This window comes from Limulus polyphemus, unplaced genomic scaffold, assembly GCF_000517525.1.
Source record: "Limulus polyphemus unplaced genomic scaffold, Limulus_polyphemus-2.1.2 Scaffold943, whole genome shotgun sequence".
In the NCBI taxonomy this organism is placed as follows: Eukaryota; Metazoa; Arthropoda; class Merostomata; order Xiphosura; family Limulidae; genus Limulus; species Limulus polyphemus.
In genome coordinates, this window is record NW_013666553.1 from 142,349 (window position 1) to 165,700 (window position 23,352).

Genomic DNA, 23,352 nt, shown 5'->3' on the forward strand with positions numbered 1-23,352 from the left:
TATTTTGAAATTGGTGCCAAGTTATCATCCTCAGGTAGATGTAACTGCCTGTACTATTATTGGCTGCTTTGATAATTATAGCACTTCAATTGTTTCTTACATAAATATATTATAGTTGGAGAAACATATTGTATTTAGGTTTTACTATTATATTTTAATTAATTATGTATTATTTGTGTTTTAAAATTCATATTTGAAAGGTTTAGTAATTTTTATAAAATAACCAAAGCTTCCCCTTGTTCTGTAAGGCTTACATTACCAAGGGTATATAAAAAGATTTTGCCAAAGGCTAAGGTATCTCTGCCATTCATATCGTTTTATCACTCACGTGTACCTGTTGACATGTGTCAACATAAATAACCAATAGTAAAGAATAGGAAAGGAATATAAAACATTAATATAAACTATAAGTGAAAAGGTAAAGACATGAAATTACATAAAGATATGTTGACACGTGTCAACATAAATAACCAATGGTAAAGAATAGGAAAGGAATATAAAACATTAATATAAACTATAAGTGAAAAGGTAAAGACATGAAATTACATAAAGATATTTTAAGATTATTCAAGGAAGATTTAAAAGGTATGTACATATTTCTATTTCTTAATTGCACTGTATGTGGGTGATAATAGCTAGAGTTAATGACACTGTAGAGAAAATGGAAAATAAACGCCTTCCTTAAAAAACTTTTAATATTCATTTAGGAGGTTCTATAGATTATGCAAGTGAAATGTGAAAACTGTAAGATAATAAACAGTATTTTTACACTCAAAATGAAAATCACCTTGCAGGTGAACTATTCAGAGTGAGAGTGCAAATAACTACATTAAATAATGAATTTTTATCAGAAACAGCAGAAAAAAAACAAAATAAAATATTTTTCTCAAACTACATACTATTATGAAAGTTCTCATCAAGTTTTAAATAATTTTATCCAATGATTTTATTACTGGAATAAAACTTAATGAGAGTTACATAACATGCTTCAGTCTGAAGCATTTTGTCATTATAGGGTTAAATTCTACTTTTTACCAATGAAGATTTAAACAATATTTCTCATTCTGAGGAGTTTATAGATGGAAAAAAGACTGAACAAAATTAAAAAGTTTAAAGAATGAAAAAGCTACTAGGCCAAATAATACTTTCCCGAGAATTTTTAAAGAGGTTAAGGATTGGATATATAAGCCACTTCCTAGTATTTTTTTTTTTCTAAGTTCTTGAAAAGTGGGCAGGTGGCAAAAGATTGGAAGTTGGCTAATGTTACTTCTCTTTTCAGAGGAGGCAATAAAAATTATCCCAGCAATTATAAGTCAAAATATCTTACATAAGTGGTGCTAAAAATTATTAAAAGTCTGATAAAAGATGAATTGCAAAGACATTTAAAAAAGTTTAAAATTTTGTTGAATAGGCAGCATAGTTTCACTCGAGGAAAATTTTGCTTTACTAATTTTTTGACATTCTATGAAGTAGCTACTGCTTATGTAAATGAGGGTACAAGTTTGGATTTGGTGTATCTGGATTTTAAGAAAGCATTTGACAAGGTGCCACCATAAAAGGCTTGTTCAAGTTATTTCTGTAGGTGCAGGGGATAGGATGGCTCACTGGATAAAAAACTGGATTAATGTCACAAGTGTGGTATCTCCGGGTTTATTATTAGGGCCTTTGCTCTTTTTGATTTACATCAATGATATAGATGAAGGAATGATTAATAGATAATTTAAATTTGCTGATGGCATTAAAGTTTTGGGTAATGCTGGCTGTGAGAAGGATGATCCTGCTTTACAAAAGGATTTGGATTATTTGGTGAATTGGTTGAATAAATGGCTTTCAATTATAATTAATGCAAGGTAATGTAGGATATCACAATTTGAGCTGTGAGTATAATTTTGATTGGAATAACCTTGACAACTATAATGGAAGAAAAAGATCTTGATGTTCTGGTTGATCAGTCTCTTAATAAATCCAAACAATATGCAGTTGCTAATGGTGAGGCAAATAGGATTTTAAGTTGTACCCACAGAAATATTGAATAGAAGTCTAGAGGTTATATTGACATCGTATAGTTCACTGATTTGGCCATATTTGAAGTACTGTGTTCAGTTTTGGACTCCTTACCATAGAAAGGACATTGAACTGTTGTAGAGGATTCAGAAGAGTAATACTATGGTGATACCTGGGATGGAAAGTTACAAATAAGATGAGTTAGAGGGGATGTGAGTGATGTGTTTAAGATCTTTAATGGAATTGATTGTGTTGATGCTTCATCTTTTTTCATATTTAATTGTAAAAATGGTAAGACACAAGGACACAAATATAAATTCTAACAGGGTAAGAGTCACCTTCAGTTAAAACATTATTTTTCTAACAGGATGGTTGGCCTTTGAAACAAGTTGCCTTCAGGTGTGGCAGATGCAGCTAAAGAAATTTAAGGTAAAGCTCAATAAATATTTGAAATGTAAGAGCTGGCTTTGAGTTAAGTATTTAATTTAGCAGGTAAGAAAGCCTAAATGGACCAAAAGGTCCTTTTTTGCCCTTTAGTGATATGTTACATTATACTGTTTACTAATACAAAACAGCCATATTTGTAAAAAATAGGTAAAAGTTACTTGTCCCAATTCACATTAGATAAATTACAGTTTTCATCTTTTTTATTTTTTTTTACACATAACTAAGAAATATTATTATTATATCTTGTTATTTATATTTAGTATCAGCTAAATTTTGCCTCATCCTGTATTTTAACAACTGTCTAAAATCACTTTCCAATATAATACACTAATTACAATGTCAACAGACTAGCAATTACTGTTGAATGGTTGGTTGTATTGCATGTAAGATATTTATGTCAGATAAAGTTTCAGAATTAAATTAAAAAAGAAAAATATATAATTTATTTATTCCCCATCTAACTGCCCTTGGCAATATCTGTCACATGACACTCTCCACCCACATCAATGCATACTCTATCCTAGTACCGTATATAAGCAAGACTGACCAATTCCACAGTCTCTAACACTAGCTCTTAGTGGGGAAGAAGGGCAGGAGAGTGTTAGAGGAGATATTATTGGAAAATACATTTTTAATTTAAGAAAATGTTAACTTCCAAAACATACTTACCTTCATCCACACTACAGCTAGAGTTCCAATTGATAAGGTGGAGGTGACAGTGAGTGCATTATCCATACAGAAAGCATTTGTATAGATCATGGGCATGCCAACAGATTAGCCCCCTAGTAGGGAATCCACACTACATCCAGAACAAGTATGCTCTTCACTCGGAACTTAATTCATGTAATGTGGGTGAAATTTTAAATGATCTGTCCTCACTGTTGACCATCTCCCAATCAGATGGCCAAGGTTCCACTGCTTGGGGTTGGAATTATACGGCCATGGTCCCTATATTTCACATTGGTGGCTGGGGCAGTTGGACTACATTATATATATATACTTGTGAGTGGATCCCAACCTATAGCTATAGAGTGATGTGTTCCAAGCCACCGGAATCACGATAAGAAGGTAAACAACACCAAAGTGGACAAACCATCTCCTCAACCTGAAGAATTCCAAAAGACAACAACCCAACCTTGGAATGATGGGATACTCAACCTGAGGAAACAGAACTCATCTTTCTGGAAGTATGAACACAGATCTATACTCCTCAACCAAGTGGGAAAGGTAAATACATCTTGTCTCATATATATATAGGGTGAGATGAATCCTAGAAATTTGTGATCTATTCAGGTTAACTTTAGAGCCCTAACTTTCCACGAGCAGATGTATTCTTTGATAGTTGAAATATGCTTCCAGCTGGAGGTCATAGGCTAAATCATGTATTTCCAACAACCATGGCAGACAAGACATAACCATACTTTCATGTAACTTAGCAGTAAACCTCCCTCCATGCACCACAATATCAGTGGCTGGAGGGAGCACTAACTATTCACTCCCAGACATTTCAGCCATCAAGGAAGATGCAGGCTAAAAAGCAACTGGAGAAAGACCTAAAACATCAAACACTCAATGGACTAACTGTAGAAAAGGAGCCTGAGACAAAGTGGCCTCCTGAGAAACCAACAACATAAAGGAAGTGCAAGAATAAATGAACCTAAGTTCTCTCCATAATATCTAAGATCACCCTTGATTGCAGCCTCAGAGCATCTGAAGGAACACCACCAAAGCAAATATATGGCTATCTCACTACGAATAAGGTCACTCACAGTCATTATGAAAATTAACTAGATAACACAAAGAACACTTAAAGTATCTCCAACAATGGTAGTACAGAGAAACCCGTTAGTGAATGCTATGACGAAAAAAAGTGATAATATTATCTGAATGACTTGCTTATATACAGTACCAAGATAGAGGGCACATTGAAACAGGTGAAAAATGTCACATCACAGATATCGCCAAGGGCAATTAAGTGGGGAATAAAAGACTGGAGGGTGAAAAATTCTGACCAATGCTTAGATGGGCAAAGGAAGGAAACCCTGGCAGTCGAGTAATAGTTGTAGTGTGAGAGAACGTAAGTATGTTTTGGAATTCAAAGTTACATATATTTCTGCAATTGAGGAAAATTACAATTGTTATGCTATTGCCTCTTAAAACATTAAAGATATTCTACATTAAAGTGTAGATAAACCAGTTACAAGATTTTTTGGGTTGTTTTTCAAGCAAAAAAGTACTTCAAAGAGTTTAAAAGTGAAAATCTTTAGTAATCATGATTATTGTTTAATACAAATTATACAATTATAAAATTTTTTAAAAATATTAAAAACAACCTAAAACCTATAGCTTTCTCTGTTATATGTTCATTACTATTTTCTTCTTGGCTCTTTACTTGTATTATTCTCAACACCAGTACTGTATCAAAATAGCATTCCTTTATATACATGCATGGTTTATTAATCAATTAAATGTGACCCATTCCTTTTCTGATCAGTTAACACTTTTTTGACAGTGTATATGTGAAATTACACATAACTCTGAGTTTTATTAAAGTATCTTCATGAAAATTGGTAAGATTTTATTAAAGATTACAAGTATTTTGTACAAAAAGCATTTTTTAATTAAGTATTTCTACTAAAGACTTGTTTCTGAAATTAGTTAGTTTCACTGCATCTGACTAGTCCAAGTGCAAGGTGGTTTTCAAATAAAGATTAGAAATAATTTTCCTCTAATATTTTTAGAATTTCATTTGTATAACCTCTAGAATCTCCTGTGAACATCAGGTTTTGTTAATGTCAATTTTAATATTTTATTTGTCATTTTCCATACTTTGTCATTAACTGCAGCCATTATCATCAACATAAAGTGCAATGGAATTGTTAACTTTATGTGAAAAATTAAGAAATGAAAATCTGTACATACCTTTTAATTATTCATCAAACAATCTTAAAATATTTTCTTTTGATTAAATTTGTAAAGTGAAATCAAAAGAAAAAATTTTAAGATTATTCAATGAATAATTAAAAGGTATATACATATTTTTTATTTCTTAATTTTTTCACATATACTTTATTTTTAATGATATATTTCTCTTGCTTGTCCTTCACCATTTATTATTCATCTCGATACACCACAACGGGAAGACCCCCAGCATGTTACAGGGTATTATTGAAAGAGACATACAAGCCTCTGGCTAAATGTTTTTGCATTTACATAATAAGTTAACCCTTTGGAACCAAGACGAAGTCTAGATTGTATTAAATAAAATTATTAAACCTTTCAAATATGAATTTTAAAACATAAATAAAACAAAATTCACTAAAATGTAAAAGTAAAACCTAAATGCAATTTAACTGTCTAACTAATATCTATTTAGGCAAGAAAAAATGATAAATGCTATGGAGGACAAAACAGTTTCACTACTATCAGAAGTTAATAGTAAATGATATCAAATACTGCCCATCAACTTCAAAATAAGTATTAGGAGCTTGTACTTTAAAATAAAAAATTCTTTCTATTGGTTATAAATAATTACAAATGGTTCAGAAATGACAAGTCTAACTTATTGAAAGTGGACATGGCTTCTACCATGGGGTGGCAAAATGTATTTCTTGTGTTCAGGATTTTGAACTTAAGAACTTTGAAACCAGCACATGTAAATAACATAATAAATGTAAATTGTGTTTAGACATTTATATTTCTGATAGATACCTCTTCCACAGAAATGCTGTCTTCCTTGCACATCTGCCTATGAGATTTGCATGCCACTAGCCTTGAACTTAGGTAAGTCTAACCTTAATTTTATGTGTTTAATGTGAACTGGCTGGTGCATGATGCCATCATCATGTGACAAAAGTTCTCCATCAATGGGAAGGTGACACAAAATCCATGTTCAGTAACTCCCTCTATGCCCTTGCACTTGTGAAAACAAAAATCTTTGATGATGCAAGAAAAAAGGATGTGCACCAGAAGTGGGGAGGATGGGTGAGATTGTTTGTGGAGGTATATATCTATCAGAAATACCTTTTCAGATTAGAAAAATGTTAACTTCCGAAACGATAATACACCTCTTCACACAGAAATGCTAGAATCCCATAATGAAATTGTAGATGGGCTGGTGCACAAATTATCTAGATGAGGTCCCTTCATAAAGTGCCCAGATGGAAGCCCATGGAGTGTAACACCCAATGACAGGGCCTTCATAAGGGAACACCTATGGGAGACCACAGCTCGTCTGAACAAGAGTACACTCTTCACCCGGTATGTAAAATGAGCTCCAAGTGCTGCAGGTATGAGTGGAGAGAGAACACGACCATCTTAGCACTTGCACACAAGCAGTTGGCAAGCCAATAGCCTAGTGTGGATGGGGTGCAATCAGTCTGTACCAAATGAACACACCTTAACTATACTGAGCAGTTTTTGGCTGCAGCAGGAGGGCACATTGGTTATTTGCCATGTTGTTTTGACACTGACAGTGCCATTACCACCCCAGTTCTCACTATACTGTTAAGCCCAACCGGTGAGGATTCTTCACTGTCCACCACCCCAGCAGTTAGGAAGTGGTAAGTGGCAAGGGCCTCCTGTGATGTACTCAAAGGAGGATGGGGGGGGATTCTCACTGGGAAAATCCGGAGTATTGCCCAAATCCCCATCAGTAAACCTGATTGAAAGGACTTTTACTGCAGACAACAGTGTAAAGATTGCTGACGAAATACCATTTTTTTTGAAAGGTGGCAAGTGTAAGCCAAGGAAGTGGGCAAAAGTGCTGGCTTTTTCCATTATAGTCCATGAAATTGATACTGTCTGGATCACACAACTGAATAAGTATGTATACCATGAGGATACCTCAAGTGGTCTTGCAGAACATCCCATCTCTTCGTGGGTAATAGTTGAACCAGGGTGGATGGTTTGAGCACTTTCTGTTATCTCGGCTCATTGTGGATTTTGGAAAATAAGCATACCTGGGAAGCAACACCAGACACTTGGCAGAACCCCAAAAAATATAAAGGAGAGCTTCAAAAGAAAATGTGCATATTTATCTCAAGGACAGTGGGTTGATTGAAGAATGGCTACTAGTGGAAGTTAAAATCCAACACGAGATGAAATAGTTGGTTTATATGAAATTATGGTACATATAATGAGAGACAAATATCTGGGAAGTCAACCGTATGCTCACTTAAATGATCTCCTCTAAAATCCTGCAAAAATGGGCAGCAAGAGAATGAGTTAGATGCTGAATTTGATGTGAAGAATATGGAAGATCCTGCAAGCATCTACATCCAGGGAAGCACATACCAACTTCAGAAGTGGACAAAGCCATCCAGTATGGATAGAAAGAGACAGATCTCTGGAAGAAGAGGGGTCCAGGATATAAGCAGATTAACAACACTCACATAGGACAAAGTAGAAGTCACCATCACTTCAGAATTCATTATAATAAAGTAAAGATGTAAAGAAAGAATCCAAACTATAATAAAAAAGAAAGTTTCATTAATGAATGCAAATCTTATCAAATTGAAGCCAGATGAAATTTCAACTCATCTGTTCAATACAGTGCCAAGGAAAAGAATGACATTAACATGAGTACAAGTGCATAAGGGGAGTTACTGCAAATGTAGGTTGTGTCACCCTCTTATTGGTGGAAGGCTTTTATCACATAATGATGTCATCATGCACCAGTGCAATTTATGTTAAACATGTGCATTTAGGTGGAATTTACCTCAAGGCTAGTGGCATGCAAATCTCATAAGCAGATGCACAAGGAAAATGGCATTTCTGTGTGTAGAAGTTTGCTGTTGTCTCGGAAATACATATACAGTCTAGATCTAGTATCATTCAACTTGTTGAAACTAAAAGTTACAAACTAAGAATGCTTGCACATCATGTAACATCAAAAATGAACTTTAAGTATTTTTTAACAGTTTCTTTTGATATAAAGGAAATAGAACTTAGATAATATAAAACTTTGAAATTATAAACTACATTATAATGCTAATTTCATTAATAAACATAATTCTGTAAAACCTCATGACTTGCACAGAAAATTATACCCCAGTAGAAAAGGTTAAGGCTGGTCTCCCACCTGATGACTTTAACAGAGGTTACTATAATAAATTTCTTTCAGCTGACTTTTAAAATACAAAAACAGAAAACTGCATGTTGTATACACAATGTTAGTCATCAATCAGTACTTTTATAAACATCAGAAACATTTATCAACTAAGTTTCAGTTACCTGTTCCTCTAAGTAATTTTCTTTAGTGGCAGTCACCTCCAAGAGAAAAACATTGGCAGCATTTGTAATAAAAACCTGAAGCACATTCTGTAGACCAGCCTTGACAATTTGATCACAGCGAACTGCACGTAGATATGAATCATTTCTAAGCCTTCCAATACTAGTTACATTGCTCCCTGATGTTACAGAGCTATCTACAGTCTGGAATGGAGATAAGTTCTTAAGAGAAACACAGTATTTAAAAAAATTTAAATCTTAATTTGCCACATATGGCTGAGTACATTATATTAAAATGGTTTATAATATGCAGACAGCAAGCTACATGACAACTACAACAATATAAAATAACAGTGAAATGGTATGTATTAATAACATTGTTTGGTATTTCAAGGATAGTGTGAAGCTTTGGGGAATTTGGGAAGAGTATGCCAATTCCAATGCAAAAAAATTAATACACTTACATCAGATGGCAAGAAAGATAATAATCCCAGGTTTCAGATGATATATTTATAATTTTTGCTTAGCCTCAGAAACAAGAAAATGATAAAACATACAGAGAGTTGAATTTTAAAGTTTTTGATATTACCAACTTCTAAAATTAACTGTTTTTAAACTAGATGAACTAAAAACAAGCCTCTCCAATAAATTTAGAGACTTTAGATTTATGCCTTAGTTTTAGTTGTGCAGGTGGATTTTCACCATCTGCATAATAATTCCACAAGAAGTTCAAAACCTGACAATTAGAATTAACAGATTCAATTTTTTTGAATTAATTCATCCAAAACAAATGCTAACAAAGAATAAATTTAAAGAAAACTTAAAATTTCAACATTTTAGTAATAATTTTATTTTGGAGGAAACTTATATGGATAGATCATAAATAATTTTACAAAATTAGATGCTGTCAGTTTTCTATGTGTAATACCCAGAACACCTGGGCTGAAAAGAGTAAATATAATGTACTCACTCTCTATATTCCCAGAAAACAAGCCAATTACAACACATACAAACCTTTCTTTAATAGTGTGACTCTTTTTAATTAAATATTTTTCTTAGCAGTACATTACTCACGATTAAAATACACTGCATCATCAACTACTGAGTATCATTCAATATATTATCAAATAAAATAAAAAATAATTTAGGTGACATTAATACTATAATGTAATTTCAGTAAATCCATATGCTACCTAACATAACCCTTATACTTGCAAACATGTTAATCTTAAAAAACAAAAACCACTGTTATTCAATACTCTAATAATTTTACTAAAATTTTAAAATATCTCACCTCTGTATAAGTACTTCCTTGTGAGGAGGTACTTGATCCTGACCACATTTTCTTAAGCCCCTGAGCTTCTTCTTTTGTGCAGACTTCTAGTTCAGGAGGACATTGCATAAATACTGGCTGCTCTGACACCTACGGCATTTGATAGAAAAAAAAAAGCTACGTGCTACAGTCAGCAAGAAAACAATTGAAATTTTTAGATCACAGTGAGTTATAAGTGCAATTTAAATTAATTTTTTACATTAATATACAAAGACCAAAGACAGCTGATAACAATATAACAGGATGTAGCATTTGTAAATGTCTACACAAACCAAAGAATAAATAGTCTAATAAATATAGCTTACTCTGTTTTGGTTTTAGCTCTATGACAATCTGAGGATTAGAAACTCGCACCGATATAACCTCATCTTAACAAATCATGTAAGTTATGACATCAAAATTTTAAAGATGCTCCATATTTTTATCAATGTTCAATTTTTTAATGTATTTTCATGAAGAACATGCTTTTATGGATTACCTTTCTTAATTCTATTCTAAAAATGTTTCCTTAACTGTTATTTCTGTTTTCAATAACTTAAAAATGTGGAACAGAATGTATGATAACAACTTAAACAATGTTTTTTTCCCTTTAAAAGAAAGCTTTTGTAATAAAAATTGAATTTAGTATTTAAAACATTTTACAAATATTTAAAAAACATACCATGTACATATTTAGGGGGAGAAATAGTATTTTGAAGGTAATACTTATTAGTTTCATCGTACAGAGAAATAAGCTCAAATTTTATGTAAACATTTACAATCATTACATATGCACTCTCTTGAAAAGTAGACCAAAAACCATTTCCTTCAAATTATTTTATATTTACAACCAGCACAAGAAACATATACAAGTCAAATGTTTCAAGAGCATGAAGACATTGTTTCTATAATAATAATTATGAGCACAAAAGTCAGCATTATCATGATTAATCTTGTTAAAATTAGTGATCACATGAATTTAAATATACATGCCCATAAGGTTTTGTTCAGTGAAGTTTTAATTATACATCCATGCATAATTTTTTAATAATATTAAAATAATAACTGGGATTGTGCATTTTTACATGTACTGTTATTACTAAATTTTGCTTAAATTCAATACTAATATTTAATAGGATACTTTATAGAGAAAATGCCATATCACAATAAATACCCATATTAACAGTAGTATAAATAAGTCCTACCCTAGTATCAACCACACATTTCTTTTTTCCTCATCCCAGATATCTAATATTTATATGAGTAATTATACTATGTTTAATGAGCTCATTGAAGTCACTTGTACTATGTGTCCCACCAGTGTCACGTGTTCTATAACTAAAAGTCACTTGTGACCCACCAGTGACGCACATGGCACTGAACGTGTAAGATACATTAAGAAGCCTTCTCTATGATGATACTGGTAATAACTGCAAAAATCAGCTGGTCTTTTATGAATAGTAAGTTCATGTTAGCTTGTATACTTTCAAATTTTTATTATATCAATTGAAATACTCAAAAATACAAAGTTAAATGGTCACTCATAGATTATCTATTTTATTAAATGTAACATATTAATTACATTTTCTGATGGAATCCCAAAAGACTTACATCTGAATTAATCCAATCTTTATAAGCAGCAACAACTCTCCTCATTGCCGGAGCAAAATGGAAATGAAAATGAAAGGCCTACAAGTAGAAGAATATGAACATTAATTTTATCATAACCTAATTAAGCAATAAAACAATCAGTCATCTTTTTCTTTTTTAACAAATGTAAAATTTGTGAAAAATAATTCTGATCCACTTATGTACATATATGGACAACAAAAAGATTGGCATATACATTTGATGATTCTCATTTTATTTCATTACAGAATTTCTTTATGGAAGAGTAATGTTAATGTAGCACTAAAACTATTCCTCAGCACCTTGAATTACCTCCACATTGAAAACAGTGTAATTTTGAACTTTTGTATTCACAAGTGTACATATACACAATAAGACTATCTAAGCTATACTTTAACAAGTTACATTATATCACCAGCATACTAGAAATTTTGAATGAAAATAAAGAAGTTGCAGCTAAATTAACAGTAAATACTGTCAGTTGAACACCACAAACTTGTAATTGTATATCAGCAAGTCAAAAAAAGTATATTACACCAAATTTGTTAATGTATATATGAATGAATGAGGTTGTTTTCATAGTAGTGAAATAGAAAACTCAAATTATTTTCTACCTGCAATGTTAAAATATAGGGTAGCTGAAAAATTATATTCACAAACTTACATGCAAAACTAAGAGCATTTTGTAAGCAATATCTGGATACTTTGTACACAAACATAAACACTATTCAAAACAATCAGGAGATAATCAAGAATTATCATTGTTCTTACTATGATATTAGTGTAAATAAATATTTATCTAATAATCTATTTTATGAATTTTTCCAAACTTACTAATGTTAGTTTTAACCTATGGAAATTTACAGCAAAAATTTAATATAGTCTCTCTTACTCTAAATTTTAGTCTGAAAATAACACAAAAATTTACAGATTTAAAGGAAATGCAGAGACTTGTGTCAGTACTTTACTGTTCAACATGTAATACTTTTTGTCAGTTCCCTTTGGCACTAAAATATTTCCAGCATACTGAGAAAAATATACAAGTATTCTCAATCAAATATACCAGTCACGAATCTTTATAGTTGCAAGGTGGGCTCAGGTATATTTTTTTCACACAAATATTTTAATATTTTACTTGAAACTGAGTATTTCAGCCTTCAATCTAATACCTTAATATTACCATATTATTCATTCCAACAATAAACAGTGTTAAGTGACAGATTATGTACAATAAATGATCTCAGTGGACCAATGCTGCATTGCAGAATTAATTTTGACTATAATTCTGAATTTACTAATTGTATATTCAAGAACTTTGGCAAGACTTTAGTAAATGTAAAAAGTCTGTTGTACACAAAAATTTTAATTTTTAATGATGCATTTTTACCAGATATATCTGTGAATTTACTGAGTCAGTCTAATTCAAATTAACTAGTCTATGAATAATGTGGTTTTCATGATGAAAAAACTTTATCTTACAGTTTAATATCATTTACACAACCTCTAAAACCTCCCAAATGAACATTAAAAGTATTTTCTTAATAAAAAGAATCTATATGTTATATACAATTTTGTCTACCCTAACATCGTAACAAAAGTATCAATCACAATCAATGTACAGTGAAATGAAGACCTGAAAAATATAAAATAAAACTAATATCTTTTGCTTCTTTTAATACATAATTTATCTTGCTTCTTGTAGTTCTTATCTTGAAAGTTTAATCTGTTAACCTTTCCTGTTTATTTTCTGTGAATTTATGGTTTTATTGTTGTACTTAGTACCTACTTGATGACTAGTTCTCCCATTCAAAACAATAAACTCAGCAGGAGGTAGACATGTCTTAATCATCATGAGTGTATTATGTGACCTGCATAATCTTTGAGAGTGCAAACCATAATTGAACTAGGCCTCACCTTTTTTTTCACTAAGTTAGTTTAAATAAAAGATCTTGAAGCTTTAAAATATATATTATCGAACACAAAACATATATTAAGCAATACAACAGAATATCCTAAAATTATAATCTAACTAGCTATCTAACTAAGCAATAAATAGGTTAAAACAATTCACTTGCCTGCTCCAAGCAGAAAAAAATATGATCGCAGAAATTAAACTGAGGCCAAATACCTCAGTAGAAGTGATAGAATGAGCTATCCTCCTAACAAATCTAGTACAGAACAATCTGCTCTTTCTGTTTATTATAAATAATCCAGTAGCAAATATCAGGTGGTAATGTACTAATGGTGATGTTCGGGCCTGGAATATTTGATTTCAAAATAAAATTACTTTCAGATATACTCTTTAACCCTATTGCCCTGAGTATCCTTTACTACACATGACACAAGCCTTTGTGTCTTACATTCAAAATTTCATTAAACACTTTTTGTTAATGTTATACCAATTATAATAGTATAAAATCTTAGCTAATAATCCATATTTTGATAATTTACAAGTTTTAAGTTCTTAATTCTACAAGGCAATATTTCAAAAAATCCTTAATTTCCACTAGTGTGACCCACGTGACACATTTTCTCTTAACATGTCATCATCACTATTTTACCCACCACCCTTTGAAAAAGTAAAAAATGTAAAATACTCTATAAAATCATTATTGCTCAAACAGAGCTATTTGGTTACAGAGCTATTGAATAGAAAATCAGAATCTTCCTGCCACACCCACCAGTCACATCCTCTCTTTTACAATTCTTTGATAGTTCTCTTTTACGTTTCATTATATATTACCTACAGCCAATAGAAAGTCAAGATTTCATCTATCAAATGACGTATTGTATAACATTATATTCTGAACAGTTAGAAGTCAATTTCATTCACAGCAAAAGATTCGTTCCTGAGGGAAAGTTAACGACTAGCTTTGATAAATTTGTAATCGCTCTTGTCACATAGTTAGAAAGCCGGAAACATTTTGAGAGTTAGGAGAATATGTCTACTTTTTTCATGTTATTAGTCTATATTCTTTGGTGCAATATTTAATTAAGTACAAATTATAAATTGCATTACTATCTACAGTATAAAAAATTAGGTTTAACTCTCTTCAAACCCTGACTTCACGAAAAAAGAAGATTGGTTATGTATTTTATTTATTATTTTTCATGTTTATTTTTTATGTATAATTATAAAAGTAACTAAAATCTAAAAATACAGATCTTTTTTTAAGTTATTTAAGACTAGATTAGGTAAAATAAGTAATAATAATAAGAATATAATTAAAATGCATGCGAGCAGCTCGTAGGTAATGTAATTCAATAGCATAATGTGAACTGCACATTTACCGAGTGATTGACAACTTATAATGGCACGAATAGTAGTTAGACATGGTTCAAAGAGCAATAAAATTTAATTATAAGTAGATATATACTGTTACGAACTTAGAACTGCTTAGGATAAACGAATGTAGTTTCACGTTACAGTTTGAAGCCATCCTAGAAAGAAAAAAAAAAGGTAATTTAGATTTATTTACTATTTTTTTTTTTTTTTTTATGGTTACGAGGTCGGTCTAATTGACTAATCCCATTTTGAGATAGGGTAGAGAAAATAACAGATAAACTATAAAGTTTGACTGAAAAAAAAAACGTTCGAAATGCATTTAGGAGGTTTTAGGGATTACACAAAGGAAATTTGAGATTTTTGAGATGAGGAAAAGCATTTTTAGTTTTAACATGAAAATTACTTTTCACACAGACTATTCAAAACAAATACTCAATATATTCATGGACAAATCTTTATTTTATGTTATTAAAAATACTTCACTGAGAAATATGATTTTTTGTATGTGAAAGACTTTTAATATGAACCGAAAGACTACCAAATTTTGTGAAGATATACACACTATATTGAAAGTTAGAAGTATTGAATCCATAAAGACTTTAATCTAGTACAAAGAGGGCACATGGTCAGTCAAATTGACCAAGCCCATGTTGAAAGAGTTAATGCAGGACCTTTCTTGGGCCCATTTTTCATGGGTGTAAAGAGTTGAAGCATATTTTGTTGGTAATTTTTGGGATATGAGAATATGTTTCAAACAGATGGAAATTTTACAGTTGAATTCTGGCATCCTATTACTTTCAATATATTGCACAAAGAGGCTTTTAGTCTATCAATTGCCAAGATAATCTTGTAGAGTTCAGTAAGATTACCTTTTACTTTCATTCAACAGAAAATATATGTTAACCCTTTCTCAACGGCTGCCCCTTTAAACGCTTTTCTGCACAAGTCACATTTGTTACATTCAAAATTTAAACACATTTACTATAAATGTATATGATTAAAATGAATATTATAAAGTATAATATGATTCAAAGTTTTAAGTCCTTTATTTCAAAATAAACCTTTAAAAAACTACTTAAAACTTCAGATGTATTGTTATGTGACCCACAAGCTATGAAAAATCTGCATCTTCAGTAATATAATGCTAGTTGTGTAGATGTACGTCTAGAAAATAAGATGTTTACTTAACCAACTCACAGGTATGTGTGTAGAGTGGTTAGAATGTGTCAAGTGATAAACAGGTGGTCGACTACAGTCAAGACCAGTAGAACCAGGATGGTCCTCAACTATTCACATCAGGTCTAGGAACCAAAAGGGAAGAAGAGCCTCCGTTCCAAGAACCTAAACCATCATGTGTGCAAATCCAGCAAGATATGCAGCAATAAACCCCGGGTATGTATATCTAAATGATGCCATGAAGGTGGAAATGCAATGTGGAAGGACAATTCTAGTCCAAAATAATTGGCATTGGGGATGTAACATCCATTCCACAGTAAGGGGAAGTTCCCAGCCCACTCACATGTGGGGACTTATGTTGGCTGATCCTACTCAAACCAAAACTAGTCACCTTGGAACTGACATCCAGGCAGCAGTAGGAGGGAGGGTTCCCAGCTGGGATGTGAACTGCAAAATACATGGAAAAATCCAGTCCAGATCAGCAGCATCAGTAATAAAATATCACACTTATAGCAGGAGGATAGTCATGCCTTTTACACAGGAAGAACACCACCACCCTACTTTCAACCAAGTAGAATTGTGCACACTCAGGAGGATTCCTCCTGGATCACCACACCTGTGGCTAGGAGCTGGTAAGTGGTAAAGAGTCCTATATTCCACTGGAAGAAGTGGGGGTAGAAACACATTGGAGAGTCTGGAGGAATGCATTACCAGAGAAAGTGCAATGGGTGAGCACAAAACCTCATTTTGATAAAAAGACCATTCTCAATTTGGAACTCTAAGGAATGTTAGATATGGGCATCAATCTCTTTTTGCTTTATTTATGTTAGTCCACGAGTGTACGGGCCAGTACGAACATATTTATAATACAATATGCCACAAGGAAGAACACGAGAGCAGTCTATGCAACACCCCATCTCAACAGTGAGCATGACAGACCGTACAGATCTCACAGTATGAATTTTCGATATCAGAGTACTTGGACAAGCACCACTCCCCACAGAGCAGGATCCATAACATGTAAAGTAGGCCTTTGAAAAAAATATGGAGAAATGAAATAAATTAACCACTCAAGAGTTGTACCAACACATGGAGAACAGCTTTAGGGAGAAGATGATATATGGCTGAGCAGGAAACCACCAGATGGTGCAAGTAGTGAGACTTAAAAGTGAGGAGAGTGGTCCACATGCCAGCCTGGATGATCTCCTCCAAATGACAATGGAAATGAGCAGCCAAAGACATTGTGAGGTGATGGATCTGATGGGACTATACATAGAACAATTGGCAAGATTCAGGAGAAAATGAGGAATACACAATACGGATAACTGGTACAGGTGATAGGAGAAATATCATGAGAAATGGGCCAATTCCAATGGATAAGCAAACAAGAGCAAGAGTCATGGAAGGCTGTTGTGTGCACAAATAACATTGTAAAGCACAGACTGAACATAGGAGTTGATTCGGATCAGAGTGGGGGGGTAGATATGGAAAGACGGAAAGTAATTGGAGAGGAAACCACACGGCAAAAAATGAAAGGTAGATGACAGGGCCACCCTCTAGCCTGCAATGGTTGAAAACGACAGAGCCTTGACAAATAACTATGTAAAAAATCAGATAACTGAAGAAGAGAATGGGAGAATCCATGCCAGATAGACAAACAATGGAATATTTTCAGAATGCACTAAAAGAAGAAGAAAAAGTTTGAAATCAAGCACAGATTCAAAGTGCAATCTTATTACTGTGGGGAATTCTTGTTGTAAACACTGTAGAATACATAAGCTGATAGATTCCACATTGTGTCCTCGAGGCAGGGTTCAAGTTCGCTTATTTCTTTGTACGTATTTTGTTGCTCTCGAGAGTATCATATTATGGTGTCATGTAAATACAAGTGGTGATTTGTTGCTTAATTTTCAGCAGAGTTCTATTTCAGTCATTGACAGTAAAATAAACAAAAAACAAATATGAAATGGTTAGCAGTTGAAACTGTGATAAATCATAAAGAAAAAGGGCACAGCTGTTCATTTTGTTTCTAATTTTAAAACTTTTTCTTATATTTTGATGATTTGTCTACTGGCTGAAGAATCAAATATATTGTTAGGGTATTGATAATAACAAATTAAAAAAATTTACCAAAAAAAAGTTTTCTATTTACTTATGAGGTTTTAGAGGTTATGTAAATGATATCTGAGATTTATGAGATAAAGAAAAGTATCTTTAATTCAATTTATAATTCACTTTGCACTCAGACCAGTCAAGAAAAAATATTAGATATATTCACAGACAAATCTTTAGTAAAAATACTTCATTAAAAAAACTTATTTTTTGTGTACAAATGACATGTAATATTTACTAAAAGTCTGCCAAATTTTGTGAAGATACTGCATTGAGAGAGTTAAATGTGCAATCATATCTTTATTTACATTGGGTACTTTGTGTAAAAATATGATACATAATAATAATATCAAATAATGGAACAAAGTAAAAAATAAATAACATATATAAAAATATAATAAAGAACCGTAAGTTGCTGTCAACCAGATGCCTCCTTATGGTTGGCGGTTTGAAATTAGAAAAAGTGCCACACTACTTGAACTGCACACTGATAAAAATGTTGTAACAGAACTCCATGATTAGAGGGAGAAGAGCCTGAGTTTTGGCCAGTGCTAAATACTTCTATGGCATGTAACAGAACTATGACAAAGCATAAATACAATTATTCGATAACATCAATGGCACCACTGAGTTCATTTTTATGAAACAAAAATATCAAGTGGTCTGTCGTGTGACCTGACACAACACTTCAGTTGTTTGGAAAAGTGAAGGAACACTGTGTGTTCTCAGTTAGTAATATGAGCAGCAGAAGTGCATGCATGAGATCCAGATTAATATTTAAGCATGTCAGGACCTTAAATACAGATATACAAACATTTTCCTGATTTTAAAGCCAATAGTTTGGCTAGAAGCTGGTTAAACACAATTAACCATCATAAGCTTAACAAGTTGCTTATACTGATTGGCATAATATCCAAGAAAACTTAAATACACAATGCAACCTAACAGCAGTTAAAATTATCAACAGCACAAATGAAAAAATTATATAACCTCTATATGATTGATGGTCAGGTGCTTTTTATTACAGACTGCAATTTTAAAAATCGTATTGCTTTTTCTGCTTCAAGTAAATATTTATTCTGATCTCTTTCAACAAAGCTTGTTTTTTTTTTTTTTCAATTTCATCAGTATAGAAAAGTACTTGCCTGCTTGGCAAGAGAAATGGGTTTAAATCCACTTTTTGTAAGTTTTCACCTCTTTGTAAAAAAATTATAATATTGCATTACGTTCAAAAGCACTTTCAACATTTTTTACAGATTTAAAAAAATATATTCAATTTTACTTGTTTTGCCATTTAACCTCATTACTGATAATAAAAGTTGCACCATAACTAGAAAAACCACAATCAAATACTACATAAACTTACCTGTCGGAAAATTTCATGGACAAGATTCACATTTTCTCGGCTACTGTAAAGTGTACTCTGAACAATATTATACTCCAAAGAAAGATCATCTGCACCTATAGTAGTGTTAGATTCTTTTTCAGACAATTGTCCTGACATTAAGCTTATGGCTGAGCTAGTATCTCTCTCAGTTGTCAATAAAGTAACTTTTTTATCACCAACACCATCTCTCAAATCTGCCCTAAAAAAGAAAATTACATTAACAAAAAAAATTATTTTTCTTACATGATAATAGCACATGTGAAAGATAACAGATTTTAAACATAAAAATGTTACGTAAAATAAAACCTGTGGGAATTAACTGAGAAAAATGTTGTAATCTCATATGGAAAAAAGGTACTTATGAAAGAAATCAAGTAACAGACTATATTTCAAGGAATAGTATATCTTAAAAATAGAAGCTGATAGTATGGCACAAATGTGGTGATGCAATTCTTAAACTCAAGTACTGAATGAACTGAATTTATTTCTCTGATCATGACTATAGGTCTTGTTAAACCAAGACTGACCCACAAGCATTTATGTTTGTGTTTTACCTTCTAGATTTAATAGTATTGAATAAGAGACTATAAGAATTCAACATAGTTTTGGCTGAACCTATGTAATGACTGAAACAGTCATGAATTTCACTCTTCCTTAAATAGTATAGAATTCATTTTTACTCAAGTATATCCAAATAATAATTTTGTAGATTTCCATACAGTTACAACATTCTTGTTGACCAAATGCCTTAGTCATAAACTTGCACCAATTCTTTTGTGTATGTAAAGGTTACACACTACAACCTTTCTTCCTTAAGTCTCAAGCATGTGTTTCTGTATCAATTCTTGGAAAGTACCCTATTAAAAATTCAATTAAGAACCTTTACACATGACTTGTAGACCTTTGGTTGAAGTATGTTGCCCGTGAACCTAGCAAGACATCTAACCGTTTGTTTTGAGAGTATTTAAGTCAGGTTCTTTCATGGTTCTCCATCCAGCTCTTGATTCAACCTGGTCATCCCCTCTTATTTTGTAGCACTCATACCCAACAGTAAAAAGAGGCTGATGAAACCCAGTCAGTTTAATAACAAGCACTGTATTTGTGTTCAATAAAGAGTTTTTGTTTAGAACTAAATTTCAATTTATTTGTTTTCTTTTATTATCATTGTTCATTTTATCCTTTGCTTAAACCTATATAAACATTGGTGCTTTACACCAATAGGCTTTTTAGTGAACATTTCTAGTATGTTGTATACACAAACATCTGAATGTTTAACTCTCTCAATAAGGGGTTGGTTCCAGGGACTGATAACGGCACCATTTTTACTTGTGGATAGTTTTAATACTATGACTTATACTACAGTGTGTGTATCTTCACAAAATTAGGCAGATGTTTAGCACACATTATAAGTATTTTGTTCACAAAAAATCAGTTGTTTTTTTTTAATGAAGTGTTTTTACTAAAGATTTGTCCGTGAACATATCGAGTATTTGTTTTGAATAGTACGTGCGCAAAGTGAGATTCATGTTAAGATTAAAAATACTTTTCTTCATCTCAAAAATCTCAGATTTGATTTGTATATTCTCTAAAACCTCCTCAATACATTTCAAATGTTTGTCTATTATTTTCTCTACCCTAACTCTGTACAATGCTGGTCTGTATGACCGACCTTGTAACCATTAAAAAATCTAAATTACCCTTTTGTAATTTCTAGAATGACTTGAAATTGTAACAAGAAACAACATTTGTTTATGTTAAGTAGCTTTAAATTCATAACAGTATTCATCTATTTATAATCAAATTTTATTGTTTTATTGCCCATTCATCCATATCTAACTACTATTCGCATCATTATAAGTTGTAAATCACTTAGGAAACATGGAGGTCATGTTACACTATTGATTCACATTACCCATGAGCTGCTTGCATATATGCCTCATGAAACATTTTTATCATATTATTTTTATTATTAATTATTTACATAATCTAATCTTAACTAACCTAAAGATATCCCTATTTTTTACATTTTAGTTCCTCTTATAAATAAAGAATAAACATGAAAATCAAGAAATAAAGTACTTACCCAAATTTTCATTTTTCTTGCTTTCAATTGTGGATGACATTTAACCCCACTTTTTTATACTAATGGTAGTAATGCACTAAATAATATTTATTTAATTAAATAATGCACAAAGAACATAGAGTAATAATATGCAAAAGTAGACAATTTACACTAACTTTCACACTTTTTCTGGCTTTCTAACTATGCGAGAAGAGCTGTTACAAATTCATCCATACTAATCGTTATCTTCCCGTAGGAACAAAGCTTGTATTAACAGTGTAATTGACAATTGTCCATTCAGAAAACATTATACAATACGTCATTTGATAAATGAAAAACCTTGGATTCCTATTGGTTATAAATAATATAGGATTAAATGTAAAAAGAACTATTAAAAAATTCCAGAAAGAGAGGATACAACAGGTGGGTGTGGCAAGAGGGGGCCTCTTTTTGTATTTGATGGCTCTGTAAGCAAACAAAATTGAAGGATATGAAAAGTATGGTTTGTCTGAGTAACTATGATTTTATAGTGAGTAATTTACATTAAATTTCATACTTATCTGAGGGGTGGTGGATAAAATAAAGAAGCAAAGATGCATAGAGAAAATGTGTCATGTGTCACACTAGGGAAATAAGATTTTTTTAATTATTGCTGTATAAAATTAAGAACTTGAAACTCATACCATTAAAATATGGATTATTGGATAAGATTTTATGCTATACTAATTGGTATTACTTTAAAAAAACAGATTAATAGATTTTAAATGTAAGTCACTAAAACTCTTACTAAAAATTTTCTGCAAATTCGCTGAGTCAATCTGACTTACCTGATGACAAGGTGATTTCCATATTAAGAATAAAAATATTTTTATCTTACAGTTTCATATTTTATTTCCATAACCTCTAAAACCTTATAAATAAATATTTAGTCATTTCCAGTAAAGCATTACATTTTATCTACCCTAACACTAACTGTAGCAAAATCACCATTGTCAGACAAAATGAAAAGCTGAAAAATATGAAATAAATATACATTACCCTTTTCTTTATTTTTCTTCTCTACAATGACTGCATAATTTAATAGACAACTGCACACTATTTATTCTTACAGCAGTAGCTAACACTTTCCAAATCTAGATTCATTTAGTTTTATTGCTTTATAGCTGCAGTTAGTCACAAAGTATACCATGTTAAATGCCTGACATTCAAAAATGTTCAAAAATGAAATAACCAACAGAATATTTTTGTATGAGTCAAAATTCTGTTTGCAATGGTCATTCACATGTCTATCAAAGAAGGATGCTTGGTATAGAGAAAACTGTTCATATCTATGACAATATAGAAGGAGCCTCGATGGTGGGTGTCACAAATTTTTTATTTCTCACTAATTCAATGACATTGTAGGTTTATATTATGACTGTTAATATCTACAGTTTGAGTTGCTGATTCATTGCCTTCTGACAGCTTTAAAATGGTATGGAGCAAATTTAAAATAAGAGAACCAAATGGGAGATTTGTCATTTAACACACAGAAGTCAAGATTAGGAATTTTTAAATATTTCCATTTGAAATTAAAATTTAAAACTCAAATAAAATTAAACTTTGAATTATAAACTATGTTTTTATGCAAAGTTCATTGAGATACAGTGATAATCATGCTGATTAATAAACTTTTCAAGGTGCCTCTAAATAAAAGTTCTGAAATG

General features: G+C 31.7%; 1 protein-coding gene across 5 annotated transcripts in view; it reads right to left on the reverse strand.

Moving 5' to 3' along the window:
* LOC106461357 (ral GTPase-activating protein subunit alpha-1-like) overlaps positions 1-23,352 on the reverse strand; it is a 195,036-nt gene that overhangs the window by 115,035 nt on the left and 56,649 nt on the right. For all 5 annotated transcript variants that reach the window (XM_022388288.1, XM_022388289.1, XM_022388290.1 and 2 more), the window contains exons 9-12: positions 19,564-19,783; positions 11,606-11,683; positions 9,977-10,105; positions 8,686-8,886 (exon numbers count right to left, since the gene is read on the reverse strand). In XM_022388288.1, the coding sequence (XP_022243996.1) occupies positions 8,686-8,886; positions 9,977-10,105; positions 11,606-11,683; positions 19,564-19,783 (628 nt within the window). The remainder of the gene's footprint in view (positions 1-8,685; positions 8,887-9,976; positions 10,106-11,605; positions 11,684-19,563; positions 19,784-23,352) is intronic.